Below are 22,592 nucleotides of genomic sequence, written 5' to 3'. Positions count from 1 at the left end.
GAGGATGCCATCTACATTTCACTCCTTGGATATAATGGGAAATGGGAATCTTAACTGCCTCCTAATAAAGTAATATCTAAAACACATCTACTTTTGATACTGCTTTTCTGCAACTGATGACTAACTCACTGCACTGCAACTTTTGTAAGGTTTGTGTTACAACCTTAACTTTAGTTTAGACCAGCATAACAATTCCATTTCACTAGAAGACAGTGAGCAAAACAGCAACACAAAAGGCTTAGCTCAGTGCTCCTGCCCTATTTGTGCCAGCTTCCTGCCCTTTCAGGAAGCTTTGAGATTACCTGCAATTTACACAAGAGAAAGAAGAACAAAGAAGAAATTCACTCACAAGTAGAATATGCTTTTGGCCCTAAATGGTTGGTACTAATTACCTTTATATGCTCCCTCTGAGTGCAGTTGGAGTCACTGAAGGCACTTGCATTAAAACATCATATTTCATAAACAAGAGGGACCCAGTTGGAGGATTATCTAAGAAGTATCTTTGACTTTGAAACTTGCTCCTGACCTGTTGGCCTATCAGGGCCAAAATTTCTTTGCATGCTGTGCAAAGCCATCTCCTTGGCTTTTAAATAAGGGGTAGAGATTGGCAGAGTTTGGGTCTAGCTCAGTGGTTCCCAAACTTGTTCCGCCACTTGTGCAGGGAAAGCCCCTGGCAGGCCGGGCCAGTTTGTTTACCTGCCACGTCCGCAGGTTCAGCCAGTCGAGGCTCCCAGTGGCCACAGTTCGCTGCTCCAGGCCAATGGGAGCTGCTGGAAGCAGCAGTTCAAGTAAATAAATATTGTGAATGACTGTGGGCTAGCCCTATATTTTTACATCTCACCACCAGAACACAGAAGGCAAGAGTTGTGTGTTATATGTTACAAAGAAGGTTTTGCAAAGTGTCTTGACATTGGTGATGTTCTTAAATGAGAGCAAAAATGCAAACAAGCTCTCTTGTGATTTATTTTTTATAATGTTGGATCAAAATATATTTTTGTAAATTGAGCAAGATTAATCTGTAGTTTTGGTCTGGTAAAAAGACATGTTGGATTAGTCTAAAACTAATGCTTTTGGAGCAAAACAAATCCATCTTGTAACACTTTTTTTTAACCCAGTTTTTGTGGGGTTTGTTTTTTTGCTTGAGAATTCTAACAACTTCAAATTTAGACTGAAATCAAACCCAGATTAGTGAAATTAGGCAAAATGCTGTCCAAACTGCTATAACTTTTTTTCTGAGTAAAGCTACAACTGGCAAATGCCTAGCTAAGCCTTCCTCAAATGTTTCACAAGTCCACCTATCAGAACAGACGACATAAAAAAAGAAATTGTTGTCCACTGGCTGAAAGACTCAATTTTTCATGTTTAGACATAGGCTTGGAAGAATTCAATTTTTATTGGTAATGGTTGGTAAACATCAATTTCACTTCATGCCCACAAACTGTCAAAAAATGTTTTCATCAATAATGATCAAAATTTATAGATAGGCAAAGTAAGAAAAATGCTGCGTGAAACTTACTACAGTTTGATTTAAGAATAATTACTTTGTATATTTAACATGTGATACTGACAATTTGTCTTTTAATGATTGTAAAGCTTTAACATTTTGAATCTCTGTCATTAAATAATTATTGTATAACCCGCCCTAATTTCCCACAACTGAGAAAACTTAAATTGATAAATGCTTAAAATCCATCATTTTGCATAACTGTAAAAATGTAAATTGATAGAAATAGAGAAATTGCTTTAAAATAAACCTTGATTTTCTCTGCCAATTTTTTTTTAAATTGTATTCTGCCAAGCCTATTTATGCATTGCAAACCATTGTTTCTGTAGTAGCTGCTTGCCATCTAATAGATTTATTTTCAATGAATTTGCAGTTGGTACAAGTGAAGTACCTTGTGAGATTTAACAGGAGAATATTAAGTGGGGAAAATGTAAACTACCCATTTATGTAAACAATTGACATCTTCAAGCTTTACTCTAGACTTTAGTGGTTTTCTTTTGCCTTCAGCTTGGATAGTAAATCTTGTTTGTATAATATTTATTTTAAAAAATACAACAGCACTCTCAGAAAACTCCTGGATTAGTTTTGTTTACTGATGTCATTGGTGCTGCTACATCGGAGCTAAATACTGGGCTCCATTTGCCAGTCAATAAACCCCGTAAGACTGCTTAAACTGACTCCACACCAGTCTGACCAGTCGCAGGGCTCTCTTGCCTGGAATGCAAGGGATACAGTGAAAATCCATGCCCGTTCCCTGCACAGGAAGCAGTGGGACCCTCACCTCCATTACCAGCTGATGCCCCTCTGTTCACCTAACAGTGGCTCCACAGAAATTGGCTGCATTCACTCTGGCAAGCTGCTTTTGAACGGAGAAGGCGGGGGGTGGGGTGGGGCATCGGGATCGGGTTCTTCATCTTTGTGAGGCAGAGAGAAATACACATTTGTTTTCCAGATCTATGGCTGCAACACGCTGTGTAAGAGCTAGGTATTATTAATTGCTGGTGATGAGTGGGTAGGCCAGAATGTCCCACTGGGAGATCAAAGCCTCCTTCTCACTCTGCCCTCCTTGGATAGCCATGGGATGATATGCTGCCTAGCAGCAGCTAACAGCTCTGGTTTACAGCTGTCAGCCAGGAGTGAATTGTTCAACCTGATGGCTCATTCACTCCTTTTAACTGCATAAGAGACAACCCCACCTTTAAAAAGAACAGGAGTACTTGTGGCACCTTAGAGACTTGGGGCTTGGCTACACTGGAGAGTTGCAGCGCTGGTAGTGGCTTTACAGCGCTGTAACTCACTCACTGTCCACACTTGCAAGGCACATACAGCGCTGTATCTCCCTGGCTACAGCACTGGTTGTACTCCACCTTGGCCTGGGGAATAACAACTATAGCGCTGCTAATGCAGCGCTGCTCCGCTGGTGTGGCCACCAAAAGCGCTGTTGTTGGCCTCCAGAGGTATTCGGAGGTATCCCAGAATGCCTGTTCAGCCACTCTGCTCATCTGTTCGAACTCTACTGCCCTGGCCTCAGGTGACCCGCCCTTTAAATGCCCCGGGAATTTTAAAAATCCCCTTCCTGTTTGCTCAGCCAGGTGTGGAGTGCAATCAGTGAATCTTTCCAGGTGACCATGGCTCCACGTGGCAAACGAGCCCCAGCATGGAGCAATGGCGAGTTGCTGGACCTCATCAGTGTTTGGGGGGAGGAAGCTGTGCAGTCCCAGCTGCATTCCAGCTGTAGGAATTACGATACCTATGGGCAGATATCAAGGGCCATGATGGAAAGGGGCCATGACCGGGACGCGCTGCAGTGCAGGGTTAAAGTGAAGGAGCTGCAGAGTGCCTACTGCAAAGCCCGCAAAGGAAACCGCCGCTCCGGCGCTGCCCCCACGACCTGCCGTTTTTACAAAGAACTGGACGCGACACTTGGGGGTGACCCCACCACCACTCCGAGGACCACAATGGACACTCCAGAGCGGGGGGAGGAGGAGGAAAGCGAGAGTGAGGGTACTGTGGTGTGGGGAGACACCCCGGAGTCCCTGGAGGCATGCAGCCAGGAGCTCTTCTCAAGCCAGGAGGAAGGTAGCCAGTCACAGCAGCCGGTACTTGGTGGAGGACAAACAGAGGAGCGGGTTCCCGGTAAGCGGCTTTTATTTTCATGATGGAAATTTTTCGGGAGAGGAGGGAGGGTTAGGGCTGCATGCATGCATGCCTAGATGCGGAATAGCACATTGATGTGGTCTATCACATCGTGGTAATCAGCCTCGGTAATCTCTTCAAAAGTTTCAGCCAGAGCATGGGCAATGCGCTTGCGCAAGTTTATTGGGAGAGCCACTGTGGTCCTTGTCCCAGTCAGGCTAACGCATCCGTGCCACTGTGCCGCGAGGGGTGGGGGGGACCATTGCTGCACACAGGCAAGCTGCATAGGGGCCAGGGCGGAATCCGCTTTGCTGTAGAAGACCCTCCCGCGCTTCCCAGGTGACCCGCAGCAGCGAGATATCTTCCAGGATCAACTCCTGTGGAAAATGTTGGGATAGTGTTCAGTGTAGGTGCCCCCGGCAGCTGTTAGCTTTCCCCAATGCACAGAAACCCCGAGGACAGTAAAGCCCTGAAGCAATCAGTCCCCCTTACTCACCATTTCGGGGCTCCCGTGGGTTATGTGCGCTCTCTTTGGGATGGGAAAATTATGCTATTGTGAAGACTGTTACACTCCTTAACTGTGTGGGAATAACTGTCTGGTATAAACAATGCTGCCTCTGTTAAGTGTTGCATTTTTTGCCTTTACAGAAGCAACCTTGAGATCTCGGCAGCCCGTGTTATCAACGTCTCAATGACTACAAAACCTCCGGAAGAAGCCGCGAAAAAGCAAAGAAGACATGCTGCAAGCAGTTATGCAGCACTCTGTCACAGAGAATCAAAAAGTGCAGGACTGGAGGGAAAGGGAAAGCAGAATCCGCCAGAAAAACGCAGCAGCCAGGAAGAAAAGCACAAAGCAGCTGATAAGCATCCTGGCTCGCCAAGCGGACTCTATCCAGGCGCTCGTAGCCATGCAGGCAGAGCACTACCGCGCCGCCCCGCCCCCGTCCCAAAGCTCTTTCCCTTGTGCCCCAATGTCAGCTCAAAACCCTCTTCCCCAGCATCCAGGTTCTTACCACCACCAGCTGCCTCCAACACCTGTACGTTCACCAACCAGCCCTGAGAACTACGACCCTTACCCTCTGCACTCAACCCCCATCACCATGCAGTATATGCACCCTGAAGTGCAGCAGTCATTGCACAGCACTCCAGACAGGACATATTCAAACCTGTGACTGTACAGTTCCCCACCCCACTCCCCTGCCCTTTTAGGTTCCCAAAAAGTTGTGTGTCTGTCAATAAAGTTATTTTCTTTTCAATAAATGAATTCTTGGCTTTGAAAACAGTCTTTATTATTGCAGAAAGTCAAAGATACCATAGCCCAGGAAAGAAACAGGCACTGCAAATCAGCTTAGGAAACACAGATTCCTACTAACATTGTAACCACTGTACTTCACTCCTGTGCAAGGCACCAAACATTACTGCTGGTTTTCCGCCTCAAATTCCTCCCTCAAGGCATCCCTAATCCTTGCAGCCCTGTGCTGGGCCTCTCTAGTAGCCCTGCTCTCTGGCTGTGCAAATTCAGCCTCCAGGCGTTGAACCTCGGAGGTCCATGCCTGACTGAATCTTTCACCCTTTCCTTCACAAATATTATGGAGGATACAGCACACGGATATAACTGCGGGGGGATGCTGCTTTCCCCCAAGTCTAGCTTCCCATACAGATATCGCCAGCGCCCCTTTAAACGGCCAAAAGCACACTCCACAGTCATTCGGCACCGGCTAAGCCTGTAGTTGAACTGGTCCTTGCTCCTGTCAAGGTTCCCTGGATACGGTTTCATGAGCCACGGCATTAACGGGTAAGCAGGGTCTCCAAGGATCACAATGGGCATTTTGACGTCCCCTACTGTGATCTTCCGGTCTGGGAAAGAAGTCCCGGCCTGCAGCTTCCTGAAGAGGCCAGTGTTCTGAACGATGCATTCATCATGCACCTTTCCGGGCCAGCTTGTGTTAATGTCAGTGAAATGCCCCCGGTGATCCACAAGCGCTTGGAGAACCATGGAGAAATACCCCTTCCGATTAATGTACTCGGATGCTAAGTGGGGTGGTGCCAGAATAGGAATATGCGTCCTATCTATCTCCCCTCCACAGTTAGGGAAACCCATTTGTGCAAAGCCATCCACAATGTCCTGCACGTTCCCCAGAGTCACGGTTCTTCTTAGCAGGATGCGATTAATGGCCCTGCAAACTTGCATCAACACGATTCCAACGGTCGACTTTCCCACTACAAACTGGTTCCCGACCGATCAGTAGCTGTCTGGAGTTGCCAGCTTCCAGATTGCAATAGCCACCCGCTTCTCCACCAGCAGGGCAGTCTCAATCTTGTGTCCTTGCGCCGCAGGGTGGGGGCGAGCTCCTCACACAGTCCCATGAAAGTGGCTTTTCTCATCCGAAAGTTCTGCAGCCACTGCTCGTCATCCCAGACTTCCATGACGATGTGATCCCATCACTCAGTGCTTGTTTCCCGAGTCCAAAAGTGGCGTTCCACGGTGCTGAGCATTTCCATGAATGCCACAAGCAATTTCGTGTCGTACGCGTCACGCGACTCGCTATCATCGTTGGACTCCTCATCACTTTGGATCTTAAGGAATAGCTCAACTGCCAAACGTGATGTGCTGGCGAGACTTGACAGTATATTCCTCAGCAGTTCGGGCTCCATTTCCCACAGAAATCGCGCTGCACAGAAACTGTTGAGAGAGTCAAGATGGCGCCAAACATGGACGGAAAAACAGGGATTGCTGGGATGTGAAGCGATGCATCATGGGGCGTTGGGACAGGAAGCAGAATGACCCGCACCCTCCGCACCCTTCCCACAACCCACGGCGCCAGAATGGGAAGAGGTGCTCTGTGGGATAGCTGCCCATAATGCACCACTCCCAACACCGCTGCAAATGTGGCCACACTGCAGTGCTGGTAGCTGTCAGTGTGACCACACTGCAGCACTTTCCCTACGCAGCTGTACGAAGACAGCTGTAACTCCCGGCGCTGCACACCTGCAAGTGTAGCCAAACCCTAACAAATTTATTTGAGCATAAGCTTTCGTGAGCTACAGCCCACTTCATCGGATGCTCTGAAACCCCACCTTTGAGATTTTGAAAGAGATGCTGCCACCTCAAGGTCCCAATTTATCATATACAGCAGTAGAACTGAGTGGCACCATGGATTGTTACCCAAAGAGGAGGGTGGGGTTAGGCAACTGCCTGGGGGATGGAGGGAAGGCATGGGGAAGGGACCAACCCCTTCCCTCTCCTCCAAATTGTACTCACCTCTGTGGAGGTATGGCTGTGGAATGAAGCAGTGCTGCTGTTTCCATACAGCAGAAATTATTAGAATCAATTTGTATCCCTTAATTTTGTTACCTCTTCTTTTCTTTTCCTTTTCTGTCATGTTTGTATTGCTTTTTTTCTTAAGGACAAAATAGAACATTTAAACTAATTAAGAAAGTGGCACATATTATTATTGAGCTACGATATAATTAGATAGTACTTACCCAGCAAAAGAAAGTGAATTTAATATTTTCTAGGATTTAATCCTCCCCCCCTTTTTTTTTTTGAATTTTGAATTTCTTCTCATATTTAAACATAATGGGGGAACAAGCCAACTACCAATTTACACCATTAGAACTACAACCACAATCATTTTCTCATAATGTATTCATCATTTTAATGACTTGCATTTTCTTAAGATTATTCATTATGAAACCTCTATATAAAACTAAGTTCCCAAACACAAACATACCTTCTGTAAGTCATGATCTTTAATAATATTCATACAGGGCCACCTCCAACTCCCACTTAGGTCAGTAGAAAGACTGTTCCTGTTGATTTCAATGGGAATTTGATCAGGCCCATTATGACCTCTGAATTCCTAAAGAGAGAAACTGTGTTAGAGAGAGAGAATTGTATGTATATGTATATGGCGTGCATGAGATAATTGTGTATGTATATTTTTTGGGGGGGACACAATATATATACATATATATGAAAAAAAAATTAGGAGAGATAAAAGGGCATTTGTCTTTTCTACCTCTCACCCTTAAATCAAAAAACCCATTGCTTCCTCATAAACTCATAGATGTTAAGGTCAGAAGGGACCATCGTAATCATCTAGTCTGACCTCCTGCACATTGCAAGCCCCAGAACCTCATCCACCCACTCCTGTGACAGACCCCTAACCTCTGGCTGAGTTATTGAAGCCCTCAAATTATGGCTTAAGGACTCCAAGTTACAAAGAATCTACCATTTACACTAATTTAAACCTGCAAGTGACCTATGCCTCATGCTGCAGAGGATGACAAAAAACCACCTGTGTTATTGTTTTGAAGTAATGCTATGCTATAAAATGGGTAGAGAAATCTTGGACAAACATATCGCTGCCTTTTAAATATTTTAGTGCAAAATGTGTAATTTTATTAATGTATCTCAATTGTGGTAAATGCATATACTTGAAAGCACTTCCCCTGGTTAATCTTGTCTGGGTTTTTTGGTGTGGTGGGGAGTGGAGCTTTCATTTATTTATTTATTTTGTGGGGGGGGGAAGGTTCTCTTTTGGAATACCTGATCCAAAATAATAATAAGGTAACTTGATTGTGTGTCTTTAGCAATTATCAAGAATGATCTCTAAATGTTTCTTTCGTTATTGAAGTTTAACTTCCTTCTACAAGATGTTGTCTTTATGACACAAAAGTGTGTCATAAAAAATTAACATTTAGGTATAATAATGAGATATTTTTATTTCATTTAACATCTGTAGCAGATGTGAAATATGTAATTATTTTTGTAAAAGACTTCATAACTTTCACAATTCTTTTGTTTGGCACATCTTTCTTTTACTGGGCATTTTAGACAATTGATAAGCCTTATTCAGTGGCATATGGTCTGAGTCTGACGTGCTTTGAAAAGAGTACAGAGTACTAATAATGAGGATTCTGTGAAAATGGGAAAACCAGCACAACAGATATGCTTTGAGAAAGTATGGATTTTTAGCATCTTGAAACAATATATCACACTCAAAGGGACAGAATTGGGCTGCACAATCTGTTAGCTCATTCTTGTCCAATCTGGTCTCCTCCTTTCTTTTGGAGCCAAAATTGTCATCAACTTGCTGAATTATACTCTGACTGGAATGTATTTCAGGCACAGAGTAATGTATCTACTTAAATGGAATCCTATCTTTCTACAAAAGCTTTTTAAGTATAATAAATTTTAAAATATAAAAAACAGTTCTATTAACTTAAAGTAAATGGTTCAACAGTTTACATATGTGCAGGCACAAAGAAAATGACTACTTACTAGTTTCAAAAAAATCTAGCATGTCTAGAGAAAAGTTTATTTCTGCCATTTATAATCTTGCTTTTTTTTTTGGTAATTAATATTTTGCAATGATTACAGACTCCAGTTCAGATTTCAGAGGTGTTTATTAACAGCTAGCTTCTTAATCAAGCTATGGTATGGGGAAGAATGGGAGGGTTTTGTTCATATTTCAAAAATCTATGCAAGTTAGCCCAGGTTACCCAGCATCAACCCAATTCTGCTCTCATTGGAATCCAGAGGAAAATTCCCCTTGACCTCAATTGGGGCAGTTTGAGCCCTAAATTAGTTTAATATTAACGTATTTTAGTGTGTGTGTATATATACACATACCCTAATTTCAATAACATTTACAGTTTCTTATAGCCATGTTGCTGTATTTAGAATGTTCCTTTTTCTATATCAGAGTTTAAGAAGAAATGTATTACTTTTTAAAACTTTTTAAGAAGGATGATTACATTTATGTTCAAATATATTAAAATATATAGTTAAATGTAGAACGATGTAGCTACTTCGATGCGTCTTACAGTATGTCATGTTGGTGTTAGTGTATTTTTTCTGACTGAATAAAAACTATTAAATTTACCTATTATTTATCTTATTAGGTAGAGATATTTAGTACTTACGCAATAAATAGACACAGGGAAAGTAGTTCTGCTTTAAAATAAATTGTCATCAGAATTTTAAGCCCCGAATTGTGCCTATGGGTAGAAATAGTTTTGTTTATTGTATTGATTTATGTAAAAGTAAGGGGGTCAGCTAGAAGTGACTAGGATTCCCTGCTGCTAGAATGACAGGATAGTAGTGCATGTGCCAGCTCTCCTGCTAAGGGTTCTTTAGTTTTCCTGTGGTAAATTACACTGCTTTGCAGGTATGACTAACATCACCACAGGACACTGCTGTAATACAAGTCAGGAGAAAAAAAAAATAACCACCGCAGATTGCAGAAAGCAAGAACAACAACTCTGAATAAATTCCCAGCAGTGTGAATTTGGGCTATTTTATGCTGGGAAGTACATGACCAAAAGGAATAGCACAGGTTCTCAGCTGAAAATAACTAACATTGTAAAACTGTTCTTGCTGAAGAAATACTCTGGGTGTAGACATTATAATCAGCCAATTTAATCCCTGTTCTTCATGGAAGAAAAAGATGCCCAGATTCTGTATTAACCCGGTATCATAATATAATGTTCATATTAATTATGAAATATATGTTGTTAGACTAATCAAAGAAAATAAATCAGTCCAAAGCACAGAGTTATCATGAGATAATTGGTACTAGGAACCAAAATGTTAACGATATTTTAGTACATTTTGGATTCTCTATTACTTCCATCATTGCTAAAGTAACTAATACTTCAACCAAAACTCTTTTAACATTATTTAAAATGCTTTGCTCTGCTTCCCAAACTAGATTGTCTAAGTAGGTAAAATATATCAATATTCTATAAAGTGTATTTTTATTCTCAAACCTTTGTAAAACTTTAAAAAAAATAAGTTATGTGTTTTCTGTCACATTAGGAGAAGTCTGTGGAACTATATTTTATGTGTTTGCTAGATATCCAAATCATTTTTATTTACCTTAAGAATATAATAAAGATAAATCCCAGAAAACAGTTTTCAAAAAAATGTATGTTCTGAGCATCAGAAACAGAACATTTGAAAGGCTTTGCAGCAGTGATTATTAATGTAACTAATGGATGGCTGCTATTGTCAAAATTTCATCTCAGTATTTTAAATAATGTAGATATTTTTTATTAATTTTCTCAATCTTGTATTGTATTGTTTCACTGATCCTTTGTTTTGTTTGTTTATAGAGATAGACACTAACTGGCTGTGCCAGTTAATGTTTACAATTAACAATGTTACCGTGATTTGTGGTATAATATTGTCGATGGTACTCACGGGAGCATCAAGATACCATTGACTAGTGACTAGGTTTAAAAGCCACTGGCTGTAATTGTATTAAAACAACACGAAACAATAAATAGCATTAGCAATAAAATAATGGAACAAATATTTAGAGACAAATCAGTAAGCATTTTGGACCAGAATGTGAAGCCTTTGATTATATTGATGAGCTATTACTCATAGGAGTAATCCCAGTGAAGTAAGTGGGATCATTGATGTATGTAATTAGTCATCTAGGCAAGTAAGAGGTTCACAATCTAGCCTGAGAGGTTAATGGAATCATGAGCAGTAAGCAGCATGAATTTGTATGCAATAAATCTGTCCAGAGAAACCTGATCACTTTTTTTCCCCCTAAAATTGCAAAATTGTTGAATAAAAGAAAAGTAGTAGTTGCAGTGTGCTTGGATTTACTGTAGGATTTGGTACTATAAACTACAAAATCATATTTGAAATATTAGTTGAATTGGGTTGGATAGGAACATATTAATTGGAAATTGACAATTGAAAATGGCAAATATAGCTAAATAAATGGTGTAAATAATTTATTGAGTTGAGGGAGCATGTCTAAGTGGGTTACTTAGAATTTGGGTTAGACCCAGTTTTATTTTCATCATAAATAATGTTCTGGAAGAGGAAGTAAGCAGCAAGCCTCAGTACAGGGCTTGAACTTTCGGATACTGGCACTTATAATTGAAAAATGTGCCAGGCAGACAGGGCACATAACAGGCAGACCAGGATACTTTCAACATTCAAAATGTCCCATGCTAGGTTCCTCCTGAGCTTACTATTAATTAATTTTGTTTTTAAAATTAGATAATGTATATATTATATTAATAAAATGGCTATAAAACGCTATTAACTTTAATTATTTCTCTCTCCCGTCTTTCATGTGTTGCTTGTTTTTTTAGACTGTAAACTGTTCAGGGCAGGAACTGTGTCTCTCTGTGAACATAGACAATGGATAGCACATTGTGGTTGCAGATAGAAAACAGATAACTTATTAATAACAAGAACCCTAAAATGTTAAAAACTTCTGAGAAGAATATTTAGTACTGTTCTAAATCATGTAACCATCCTCTGTTGCAGATGAACGATGTTATAGTGACAGTAAGAGATTCTAATCTGAAGCTGACTCTTGCATTTGGAATAGGCATGCACCATGCTGGGCTACATGAAAGAGACAGAAAAACTGTGGAAGAACTATTTGTGAATTGCAAAATCCAGGTTAATTTTTGCTTTTAGTAATACCAAAATGAGATTTATATGCAATTTTAAAAGTTGTCTCTTTGTTACATTAATTTTTCTTTCTGTTTTAGGTTCTTATTGCCACAAGCACATTAGCCTGGGGTGTAAATTTTCCAGCTCATTTAGTAATTGTTAAGGGAACAGAATTTTATGATGGAAAAACAAGGCGTTATGTGGATTATCCCATTACAGGTATTCACGTTAATCTTACAAATACTTAGTTGGTGAAATGAATTTCAAGCATATGCGAATGTGAACTTGAATAATTTATAGTTTTAGGAACTGAACCTTTAAAAATCTATAATAGACACGTTGGAATAGATTATTTGTTGGGTTTTTGTTGTATAAATGTGACTCGTGCGAGAACTATTAAATGTTTTTCATATATTCGTTTTTCCTCTTTTGGAAACTGCTGAGTTGGTATCATCCTAAGAGGCCATTAAAAAAACCCAAAAAACTAAAAGCAAAAGATGGTTTGAACATGTACAGTACATTTTGAACGAACGCTGTAAAATCAAATTTGGCCCGCAAATAAATTTTATGAAATAAGTTCTTAAAAAACCATGTGAAAAGTAAATTGCTTCCATGAGTTTATTTTGTTATCCACTAGAAAAAGGTTTTTAAACAACTATACATTCCTCTACGGTGTTTGTAGTCAAAACATTGCAGCACTCTTAATGGATGAGACTCTGAAATTCCAATTGACTAATCTTGACTATAAAAAAACTAATATAATTTTATTTTATATAATTTTATGAAGCTAAAAAGTAAAGAATAAGTAAAGGATAAATAGTGAAAGCTGAATAAACTATATTTTAACTTCAGTTGTGATATAGAAATTCTAATTTTATTTCATGTCTGCCTCCAGTCCACTCAAATTTTGATAAACTGTATTGCAACCATTTTAGAAAACTCCAGAGAAGTAAGACAAGAACAACTTTGAAAAGTTCAGACAAGGGAAAATATTAATTTGAATCGTAGTAAGCTTGGAGAGCCAGGACTAGCTAACATTATTACAGCTTTCCTGGTCCATTTTATCTGTTACACTAAAGAAAGATAGTTTGATTTTAAGCTGTCTGAAGCTTGGCCAGAAAAAATGTATTCCTAGGAATAATCTGAATGTTATTTGTAACATAGGTAGAGATTGATTTCTTTTAACCAAGCAGTGTCCCTTTGATAGAACACAGTTGGAACTCAATACATTATAGAAGATGCCCATCCAACTAGTCCATCATAGAGCTTAATTTAGTGTGAATGCTGTACACTCTTATGCAGGTTTCAGAGTAGCAGCCATGTTAGTCTGTATCTGCAAAAAGAACAGGAGTACTTGTGGCACCTTAGAGACTAACAAATGTATTTGAGCATAAGCTTTCGTGGGCTACAGCCCACTTCATCGGATGCATGTAGTGGAAAATACAGTAGGAAGATATATATATATATACACAGAGAACATGAAACTCTAATGAGAGTGATCAGTTAATGTGAGCTATTATGAGCAGGAGAGAAAAAGAACTGTTTGTAGTGGTAATGAAAATGGCCCGTTTCCAGCAATTGACAAGGAGATGTAAAGGGACTGTGGGGCGGGAGGGATAAGCATGGGGAAATAGTTTTACTTTGTGTAATGGCCCATCCACTCCCAGTCTTTATTCAAGCCTTGTTTGAAGGGGTCCAATTTGCAAATTAATTCCAATTGACTCCGGCTCACGGGGCTTGGACTGCAGGGCTAAAAATAACAGTGTAGATGTTCAGGATCGGTTTGGAGCCTGGACTGTAAGACCCTCCTCTCTTGCTGGCTTTCAGAGCATTGGCTCCTGCCCAAGCCTGTACGGCAGTACTACTATTTTTAGCCCCACAGCCCAAGCCCTGTGAGCCCAACTCAGTTGACCTTTTCCTCTGAGACTTGGTGCAGTGGGTTTTTTCTTTGCATTGTAGACATATCCACAGAGCCTTTGCTGGCATAGCTTTGCCAGCAGAGCCCCCTAAGGAGATTGAGTGTATTCTGTCAGAAGGAGGTTTTTTTCTACCAGCATAGCAACACCACCTCCATCAATCATATTATGTATGCAGACAAAAGCACTCTGATGTCTGCATAGTTGCCTCTACACCAGCAGCTATGTCGGCTGAGTCCACACTCCTAGCCAGCCGCTATAGTTATACCAGCAAAACTTTGTAGTGTAGACCAACCCCCTATCTCGCTTTCAGTTCTGCCCTTAGGTATGCCTGTTTAACTTCTGTTTAAAATCTAATAGGAGCGTAGCACAAATTCAGATGTGGTATAAACTGATTCATCTCCATTAAAGTTACCTGCCTGTTCTAGGACTGAATTTGGTGCCTAGTGTACAAATCAGCGTAGAATGAGGTCCTTCAATTACTTGCACATAGGCCAATAGTTTGAAAATAATAGCAGAGCCTAAGTTCCTAAGTTAACATCTGAATTTAAGCCTGGTTGGAGAGAGTACAAATCAGAGGTTTTGGGGTGGGCCAATCTCTGATACAAGTCTTTCACTCAGCCAGTTGGATTGCTTTTGATATTTCAATAGTTTAATCCATTAGTTAAGAACAATCCAGGCAGTGTATAGTCAGTAAAGAAAATGTTGGGTTTGGCTAGCTATACATTTCCTGACGCCTTTTGGTAAATCCATTTCATGTGGATTATCGTATACTATTTTACTGCACTATCAAATAGCAGGAAATATTTCATCATTCTCCCTTGTAGGCATCTATTCATAAATACCATTTGGGGATCCATTTCATTTTATAGTTGAACATCAGTCTTAATTTAACAATGAACAAACTGCATAAAGATTATTGTTGTTGTTTATATAGCTCATAGAGAATACAGAACAGAAAATATAAAAAAGTTAAAAGGTAAACAGTAATTCATGCTTGAAAACTATTTTCTGGTTTCATTTATATTATTCAGATTGAGGTAGAAGCTAGAGGCCCCAAACAAAGCTCAGGGCTCTATTGGGTGTGGTGTAATACCACTCAATAAAACAAACTCAGTGCTTGCTCATGAGAACTCGCAATCTTAGCTAGAAAGGGAGCACAAACAAATGGATAAACAGACATATAGGGTGGGGTGGGGGACCAGGAAACAACAAAGACAGGTGTTTGTATAATTTGGTAACCTTAATGCTCATAGTAGTGCCAGCCCAATCTGTATCCAACAGTGTGTTTTATAGATATCACAATAGAAGTGGATTTTAAGGAGGGATTTGAGTCTTTTCATTTGAATGTTACTGTACCTGCTTGAATTCTTATCACAGGGGGAGCTAGTTGTGACCCCTATATTTAGGTTGTCTAATACTTTCCATTATGAAGGATTCATGTGACCTTTTCTTTAAGAAACAGTAACATCTCTGTTGTTTGCAGTTCTTTGATACTCCTCAGGGAAAACACCTCAGATGATAGAAGATGCCTTTTCTTTTCCTGTGAAATTCCATTCAGATCTAGCTGAGTTGTAAAGTGTTAAAAATCACAATGTCCCTTCTCTCACTTGAATTCCTCAGAACATTTTTGGCAGCCTGACAAAACTACTGAATGTTCTAAAAATCCCACCACTTGCCAGCACCAACACACCAGCAGTAGAAGAAGACACTGCACTGGCAATGCGGGGGAGCTACCAGCGCAGCTGTAGTAGGAGCATGGGGTGGGTGAAAGCCAGAATGGGCTTTCCTGACAGCCTCTTTCCCCCGCATCAACCTAGCATATTTCCCCAGTGTTCTATTTCCCAGCATGGGGTCAGGTATTCCTCCAACTTCCAGGATGAGGACAGAGAGAGAGTGAGCATTGAACGGGGTTCTCCTGTGAGAACCAGGGATCCACTGTCATAGCCCCCCCACACACACACCTTTGGAACTGGAGAAAGAGCAACCTCCACTCCTGGGGAGAGGGGAGAAGCAACAGAGAGAACAAAACCAGGCTCTCTTCCATAATGTCCCCCACCATGCCTTGTATTTAGCCCCAGCACCCCATCTATCCAGTGAGACCCCACAAGAGGCAGGAGGAAGAGACAGATCTACCCAGGTACTTATCTGGCCCCATACATTACCATACTCTCATGGAGCTTCACAATCTTTAATATGTTTATCCATACAACACCACTGTGAGGTTGGGAAGTGCTTTTATCTCTCTTACAGATGCGTAACTGAGGCACACAGAAACTAAGTGACGGCCCAGGTCACACAGAGAGTCTGCAGCAGAGCAGGGAATTAAACCCAGATGTACCTAGGCCCAGGTTATCACCCTAGCCACTGACCTTCACTATGTGTGGGAGGCTCCTCTGAGCACCCTTTAGACCAGTATGTGGCACCATTCCCCTATTCTGGCATGCTAATGTAGCTAGTCCTGAAGATCAAATGATAGAAGTCTGTAGTTGTTCCCACAACTCTGAAAAATTATATTAAAAAAATGTTAACAAAGCATTTGCAAAGTCAAACACTGGAAAATTCGGAGCTGCTAAATCTGTGGTTGCCCATGAGTCCTTAATTGAGCCCTCTTGTACAAATGCATTATGGTCTTTGCATCTCGTGAAGTGGGGTTTAGCCCATGAAAGCTTATGTCCAAATAAATGTGTTAGTCTCTAAGGTGCCACAAGGGCTCCTCGTTATTCTTTACCGTAGTTTTTCATGTGTCATTATTATTTGTATTTGAGGCCCCAGTAAGATTTGGGGTTGCATTGTGGTTGGTGCAGTGCAAACACTTAGGAACACATAGTCCCTGCCACAAAAAAATTTCAATCTGATTTTAGACAAAATTTAGCCAGTAGGAGTAACAAACAAGTGTAAATGCGGTCACAGAGAAACAATATATCCTATACTGTAAATTATTTTGAAATAAATGTATATGTTATCTGTTTTGTAGATGTACTTCAGATGATGGGACGCGCTGGTAGACCGCAGTTTGATGACCAAGGCAAAGCTGTGATTTTAGTCCATGATATTAAGAAAGACTTCTACAAAAAGTTTCTTTATGAACCTTTTCCAGTAGAATCAAGGTAAAGTTTGACAGGAAAGAAAACAGATAAAAGTGCATACAGCAAATGTGAAGTAGATGAAAGTGAAGTGGGACATAGATGCACCAAAATATTGGGACCGCCAAAGACAGTAGTCCTTCCAAGTGTTTAGTGCATCCCTAGATAAATGTTACTCTGCTTCTGGGTGCTTTCTCAGATGAAAGCACTTCCGGGTGCTTTCTCGGGCTGTTTTGAAAGAGAATGTAGAATAATTATTTATGCTCCCGACAACCCCAACAGAAAATTTGGTCACAAAAGTACTTAGTAGGGAGGAAAAATCAGATAAAACTTATGTACTTTTCACATGGGATTTTCATACCATTCTAGACCTGTTAAAAGATATAAAGATATCAAGCTCAAAGGGAAATGTATCTTGTAAACAATTGCTAATACTTCTTTCAAAGTGGGAGCTGCAAGATTTTTGAAAAATAGGAAAACAAAGAAATATTTCAGATTCTCTCCTAACCTCACTAGTTAATCCATGATCTATCATTTGTTAGTCAATTCAATGCAAGTACATATAACGGTAACTAGTATAATCCCCTCTATCATAGACAATCATGTATGCTTTTTTTCTTAAGGAACAACTAGACTTTATAAACCTTTAACCAATCAGATGTTACCCGCAGATGTCCTTTGTTTCAAAAACTTATGCTCAGTGTTTGACACATTAGGAAAAATGTGTAGAAAAGTATAATATCAGTAGAAACAAAAAGAAACTGAAGGAAATATTCAGTATTATGTATCAGAGGGGTAGCCGTGTTAGTCTGGATCTGTAAAAAGTGACAAAGGGTCCTGTGGCACCTTATAGACTAACAGACATTTTGGAGCATAAGCTTGCGTGGGCGAATACTCCTCCCTGATTGAACTAACCTCATTCTCGCTAGACTGATTCTTGCCTGCATATTTATACCTGTCTCTGGAAATTTGCACTACATGCATCTGACGAAGTGAGTATTCACCCACGAAAGCTTATGCTCCAAAACGTCTGTTAGTCTATAAGGTGCCGCAGGACCCATTGTCGCTTCAGTATCATGTAATTCTAGACAAAAACAGAGTATTAAAATGCAAGTGTTTTACCCAGACCATATTATTTTGGCAATAAACCAGGCAGCCTTTCTATCTGATTCCTAAGTAGTATCTCTAAAAATAGAAACATTCTCTTAATCAAATACACAAATGATAATCCTCATTTTTTCATTGAAATATTATAAATATTCTTCATTATGTTATTTAATATAAACAGATAATATGCTGATAAATTTCCAGACAAAGACTTATATGTTGACTTTAATCTTATAAATCTCTGATTAGTTGAGACACATCTTGGTCTCTGGTGATGATCATCAAAGGCTTTTGAGCTAGAGGCTCTCTGGTTTAAAAGAGAGGTTGCCATTGGCGTGTGTTTTTTCTGAAGATTCCTTAGCTTTGGAACTCATTACCTTCTTTTCTATACCAAAAAGCAAATTTATTAACCTTATATGTTATTCCCTTTTGGCTTCATTTACCGTTACATTTTCAATAAATATTTTAAAAATAAATTGATATTTCCATGTCACAATTACAGGAATAGCTGCACTTCTGTCCCCTGTCCGGTCTCTCTAAGCACTCCTCCTCAGGTGTCGCGCTTTATGTCCTGACCTCTCCTAAGTTGGAATTCCAAGCCAGCTGTCCCTATCTTAGATTGGGCCCTATGCTACAGTACTCAGTAGGAGTGTCTACACTGCACTGGGCCCATGGAATGCAGGTGTGTGGACTTGGTGTTTCCAAGCCCATGATTGAGCATCCATACTGCACTGTACACCTGGGTTTACAGTTGCTGGACCTGGGTTTCACAGTTGTGCTAACATGTCCATGCTGCACTATGCAGACCTTCTGGCTTGGGCCTGCAGCTTGACCTGCCTCCACATGCAAAATAACAGGGCTTAAGCCCGAGTGACAGCGGGACTCTGGCTCTGATCCATCCTCTTAGCAGGGTCCTAGGATCTGGGTCCTGAGTGCTTGCTGACCTAACTCAGACTGATTTTTGTGGGGACCTGGGCTCAACCTGAGTGAGAGCTCGGGCTTAGCATGCAGTGTAGACATATCCAGTGTATCAACCATGTTTATCTAACAGGTCCAACTGAGTTCAGACATCTGTGGTTCTTCCCTTTGGGAGTCTATAGTCAGTGATGTACAGTTACAAAACAGCCTTTATAAAACCAAAGTATTGTTTATTTTAACTGTAGGAACAAAATATTTAGAGGAAAAGAATTTTAAATCAGTAAACAGATTAAAAACATCTGTCTCACCTAAAGGTTTACTATCCCCCAATGGTAATGTAGGCAGGTCTAACTTCTTCAGACCCCAGAACCAGGTGCCTGTGTTTCTGGCTGGCTACCCCAAACAACTCCTCCCTCACTTAAGACAGAGAGAGAGAGTGCGATCTCATTTAAACTGCCAACGTTCTTTTGTTCTGCTACATTCCTAGGCTTTGCCCCTTCAGACCAAAACTAGTTTTGCAGGTTGGCTCCAGAGAAAGTAAAATCTTCAAACCTTAACATTTGGGCATTATCTCTTAACAATCCTCAAGTGTTTACTTCAGGGATTGCTTATCTTGAGCCATTATTTCCATGTCTGCTTGTTTTTCCTTACCGCCTGCTATTAAACTAAACCAGTATAGTCATACAGTAAACATCCCAACAACAAGGTAAACATGCAGTATCCATAAATGATTCCAGACAGCTACAATTCCATCCCATTCCAAACATGTCCTAAGAGTACTGCATTTTGGATTTAATTGTCAACTAATTGAGTTACAGCCCTTTAGCATGCACAGGTTGCCTCCTATTAGGATGAGATGGTTGCTCTAACCTGTAATGATGATTGTGACATTGCAAGAACATTTCCCACCCTACACCCATGGGAAAAAAATATTTTTAGATTAAAAATTTTAAACTCTTTTTAAAAAGGTGGTTTTGCTTTTTATGGACAGGGGCTGTGTGTGTTGGTTATGTAGAACTCCACAAAATACAATTTTTGTCCTTTGTAAAGTTAACAGATGCCTTTTTCCATCATGTCCTTTAGTTTGTTGGAAGTGCTCTCTGATCACTTGAATGCTGAAATTGCTGCTGGAACTATTACTTCCAAGCAAGATGCTATGGATTACATCACCTGGACTTACTTCTTCCGTCGTCTTATCATGAACCCTAGGTGAGTGTAAAATTAAAAAGTAATGTAACTAAGTTCCCATTGTTTATAATTAGAGTCCAGAATACTCAGCATGTCTGACAATCAGGCTAATACAGACTCAGTCCTAGGAAAGAAAGGCACGTGCAAATGGTTCACAACATTTCTCTAAATATGAGAACATCTGTTGGTAGATAACTTAGACTTTACGTTTCAGTAATAATTAAAAAGTCATACACGGTATCCCTAAATTAAAAGCCCAGATGCTCACATTTCTGTATATATTTTTCTTTAGTGTTTTAATATTGTTTTTTAGTGATCACAGTGACATGTTATGCACAGCTTCCTATCGGCAATATGTCATCAGCTGAGTTGCTTAGTCATTGATGGAATAGCTATCAGCTGTCTTAATTTAACAATGAACAAACTGCATATCAGCTGTTTCTATGTGATGTTTACCTTCTTTAGAGGAGATTGAGAAAGATGTAGTTGACCATTATTGCCATCTTTCCTTGCTCCAGCTGGTATGTAAACCATTGTGAGCTGTTCTAACCATTTGGCTCCACCTTTGCTTCAACATTGTTTTGAGTATATGTTCACCAACCAAAATATTGTAGAGAACAAAGGATTTGCCATTTCCTAAATACCATCAGACTTACGCAGGATCATAATACTCACATAACCACATAACAAATTCCATAGTTTTTTAATTTGAGTTCCTTGTAAGCAGTTGTGACTGCTATGTTCACAAGTGGAAATAGTCAAACAAGTTGCCTTAACTCCAAGTTTAGTTCTTCATTAGTTCTATATTCTCCATCTAGGCCTTCACCCTGAATCTTTCTTGCAACCTTCGCAAGTGCATTTTGAAAATGGAAAATACAGAAAGTCTTTTCTTGTATGAGTTTGTTTTTGTGCTTATTAAGGCTACTGAGATAAACCATGTTCTGGATTTGCATGCACAAATGGTAATTCTGTGTAGTGAGTAGTCATAGGAGAACTTTATAAAGAAATGAATTCTAATACTGGATTTTCATGTTTAAATGATTTAATTAGTGGATCTAATTTGGCAATTTTTCTGTCCAGCAGTATCAAGCTCCAATGTAAATCTCCTTTGTAGAGAGGTTTCTTGAATACCAAATACATTAAATAGGTAGATATAGATACAATACAGTGATTATTTGACTAATGTGTAAACTGTCTAGATTATACAAAATGTTCCTTACCTGGGGTCAGTATTTACTGATGCCCCTTACTTCTGAAGCATTTTTCTAATGATGGTACATAATATGACAACTTACATTTCAAGTTATAACTCAACAGTAATTTTTAAGGGCAAATTTTTGCTTTGAGCCAGAATCCCTGAATAATCTTGGCCAGGAGAGCAGCACATGTGATAAATGGAATGCAGAGTTTTCTCAACAGGTGCTGAGGGAGAAGGTGAATAAATATGACCTGGAGTTCTCTGTGGGTAGTGGTGGTGTGGGTGAGAGACAGTCAAATGGATGCAGAAGTGGAAGGGATAAGGATACTTACAGAATGGGTTTGTGGGGGAGATTAGGATCTGATTGGAAGGGGGTGGGGGAGCACAGAATGATGTGGAGATGTGAGGCAGATAGTCCAGAGTCTTAAAAGGGTAGATCCACTGAGCTGGTGGGCGCCACTTCAGAGTGGAGTCTGGTAGGCGTTGCTAATGTGGTTGAGGGGACAGCAGACTTATGAAACAGGAGTCCTGCATCAGTTTGTGAGAGTGCCACACATGGAACAATACAGATGCAAGTTGAAGCCATCAACAGCCTGCTTCTTATTTCCTCCCTCCTCCACCTGCATTTATGCCCACGGTGTTCTTTCTAGATTCAGAGAGGCCTCAGAGAAGGGGCAGGACAGGGCTACGGTGTTCAGTTTTGTGCGATTAGAAAGTTAGCAACCCTAGTCAGGCCTTGTCAGTATTTCACTGAGAAGCACCTAAGGAAAACTCAGGTGCTTCAGGAGGAGGAGTCCAGATTCATTCAAAACCACGCTTTTCCTTCTAAGCTAATTCCCAGTATAGTAATGGAAAGTACTGTGCCATAGAGGAGCTTCATTTTTGAATGACATAAAACCAAGGTCCTAACCACTTGTAGTCCTTAAGGATCTAATGCCACTTTTCACACTAGTAGAAGTGTTCTGGCTACATTCCAGTTTTGATGCTTACACTTTGTCCACAGTGTCTGTATTCCCCCTGCAGTTTCAATTGGCTATATTCTTCTTCTTCTTCACTTCTGGCCCTAAGCTGTTTTGTAACCTTCCTCTCCACTGTGAAACAGCTA

At 40.3% G+C, this 22,592-nt stretch overlaps 1 protein-coding gene across 1 annotated transcript in view; it reads left to right on the top strand.

The window, feature by feature from the left end:
• ASCC3 (activating signal cointegrator 1 complex subunit 3) overlaps positions 1-22,592 on the top strand; it is a 492,957-nt gene that overhangs the window by 391,848 nt on the left and 78,517 nt on the right. Inside the window, exons 31-34 of the mRNA XM_045011487.1 lie at positions 11,943-12,080; positions 12,173-12,293; positions 16,968-17,100; positions 20,185-20,310. Of these exons, the coding sequence (XP_044867422.1) occupies positions 11,943-12,080; positions 12,173-12,293; positions 16,968-17,100; positions 20,185-20,310 (518 nt within the window). The remainder of the gene's footprint in view (positions 1-11,942; positions 12,081-12,172; positions 12,294-16,967; positions 17,101-20,184; positions 20,311-22,592) is intronic.

Source organism: Mauremys mutica, chromosome 3, assembly GCF_020497125.1.
Source record: "Mauremys mutica isolate MM-2020 ecotype Southern chromosome 3, ASM2049712v1, whole genome shotgun sequence".
Lineage (NCBI taxonomy): Eukaryota > Metazoa > Chordata > Testudines > Geoemydidae > Mauremys > Mauremys mutica.
This window is presented reverse-complemented; position numbering and strand designations above follow the sequence as displayed.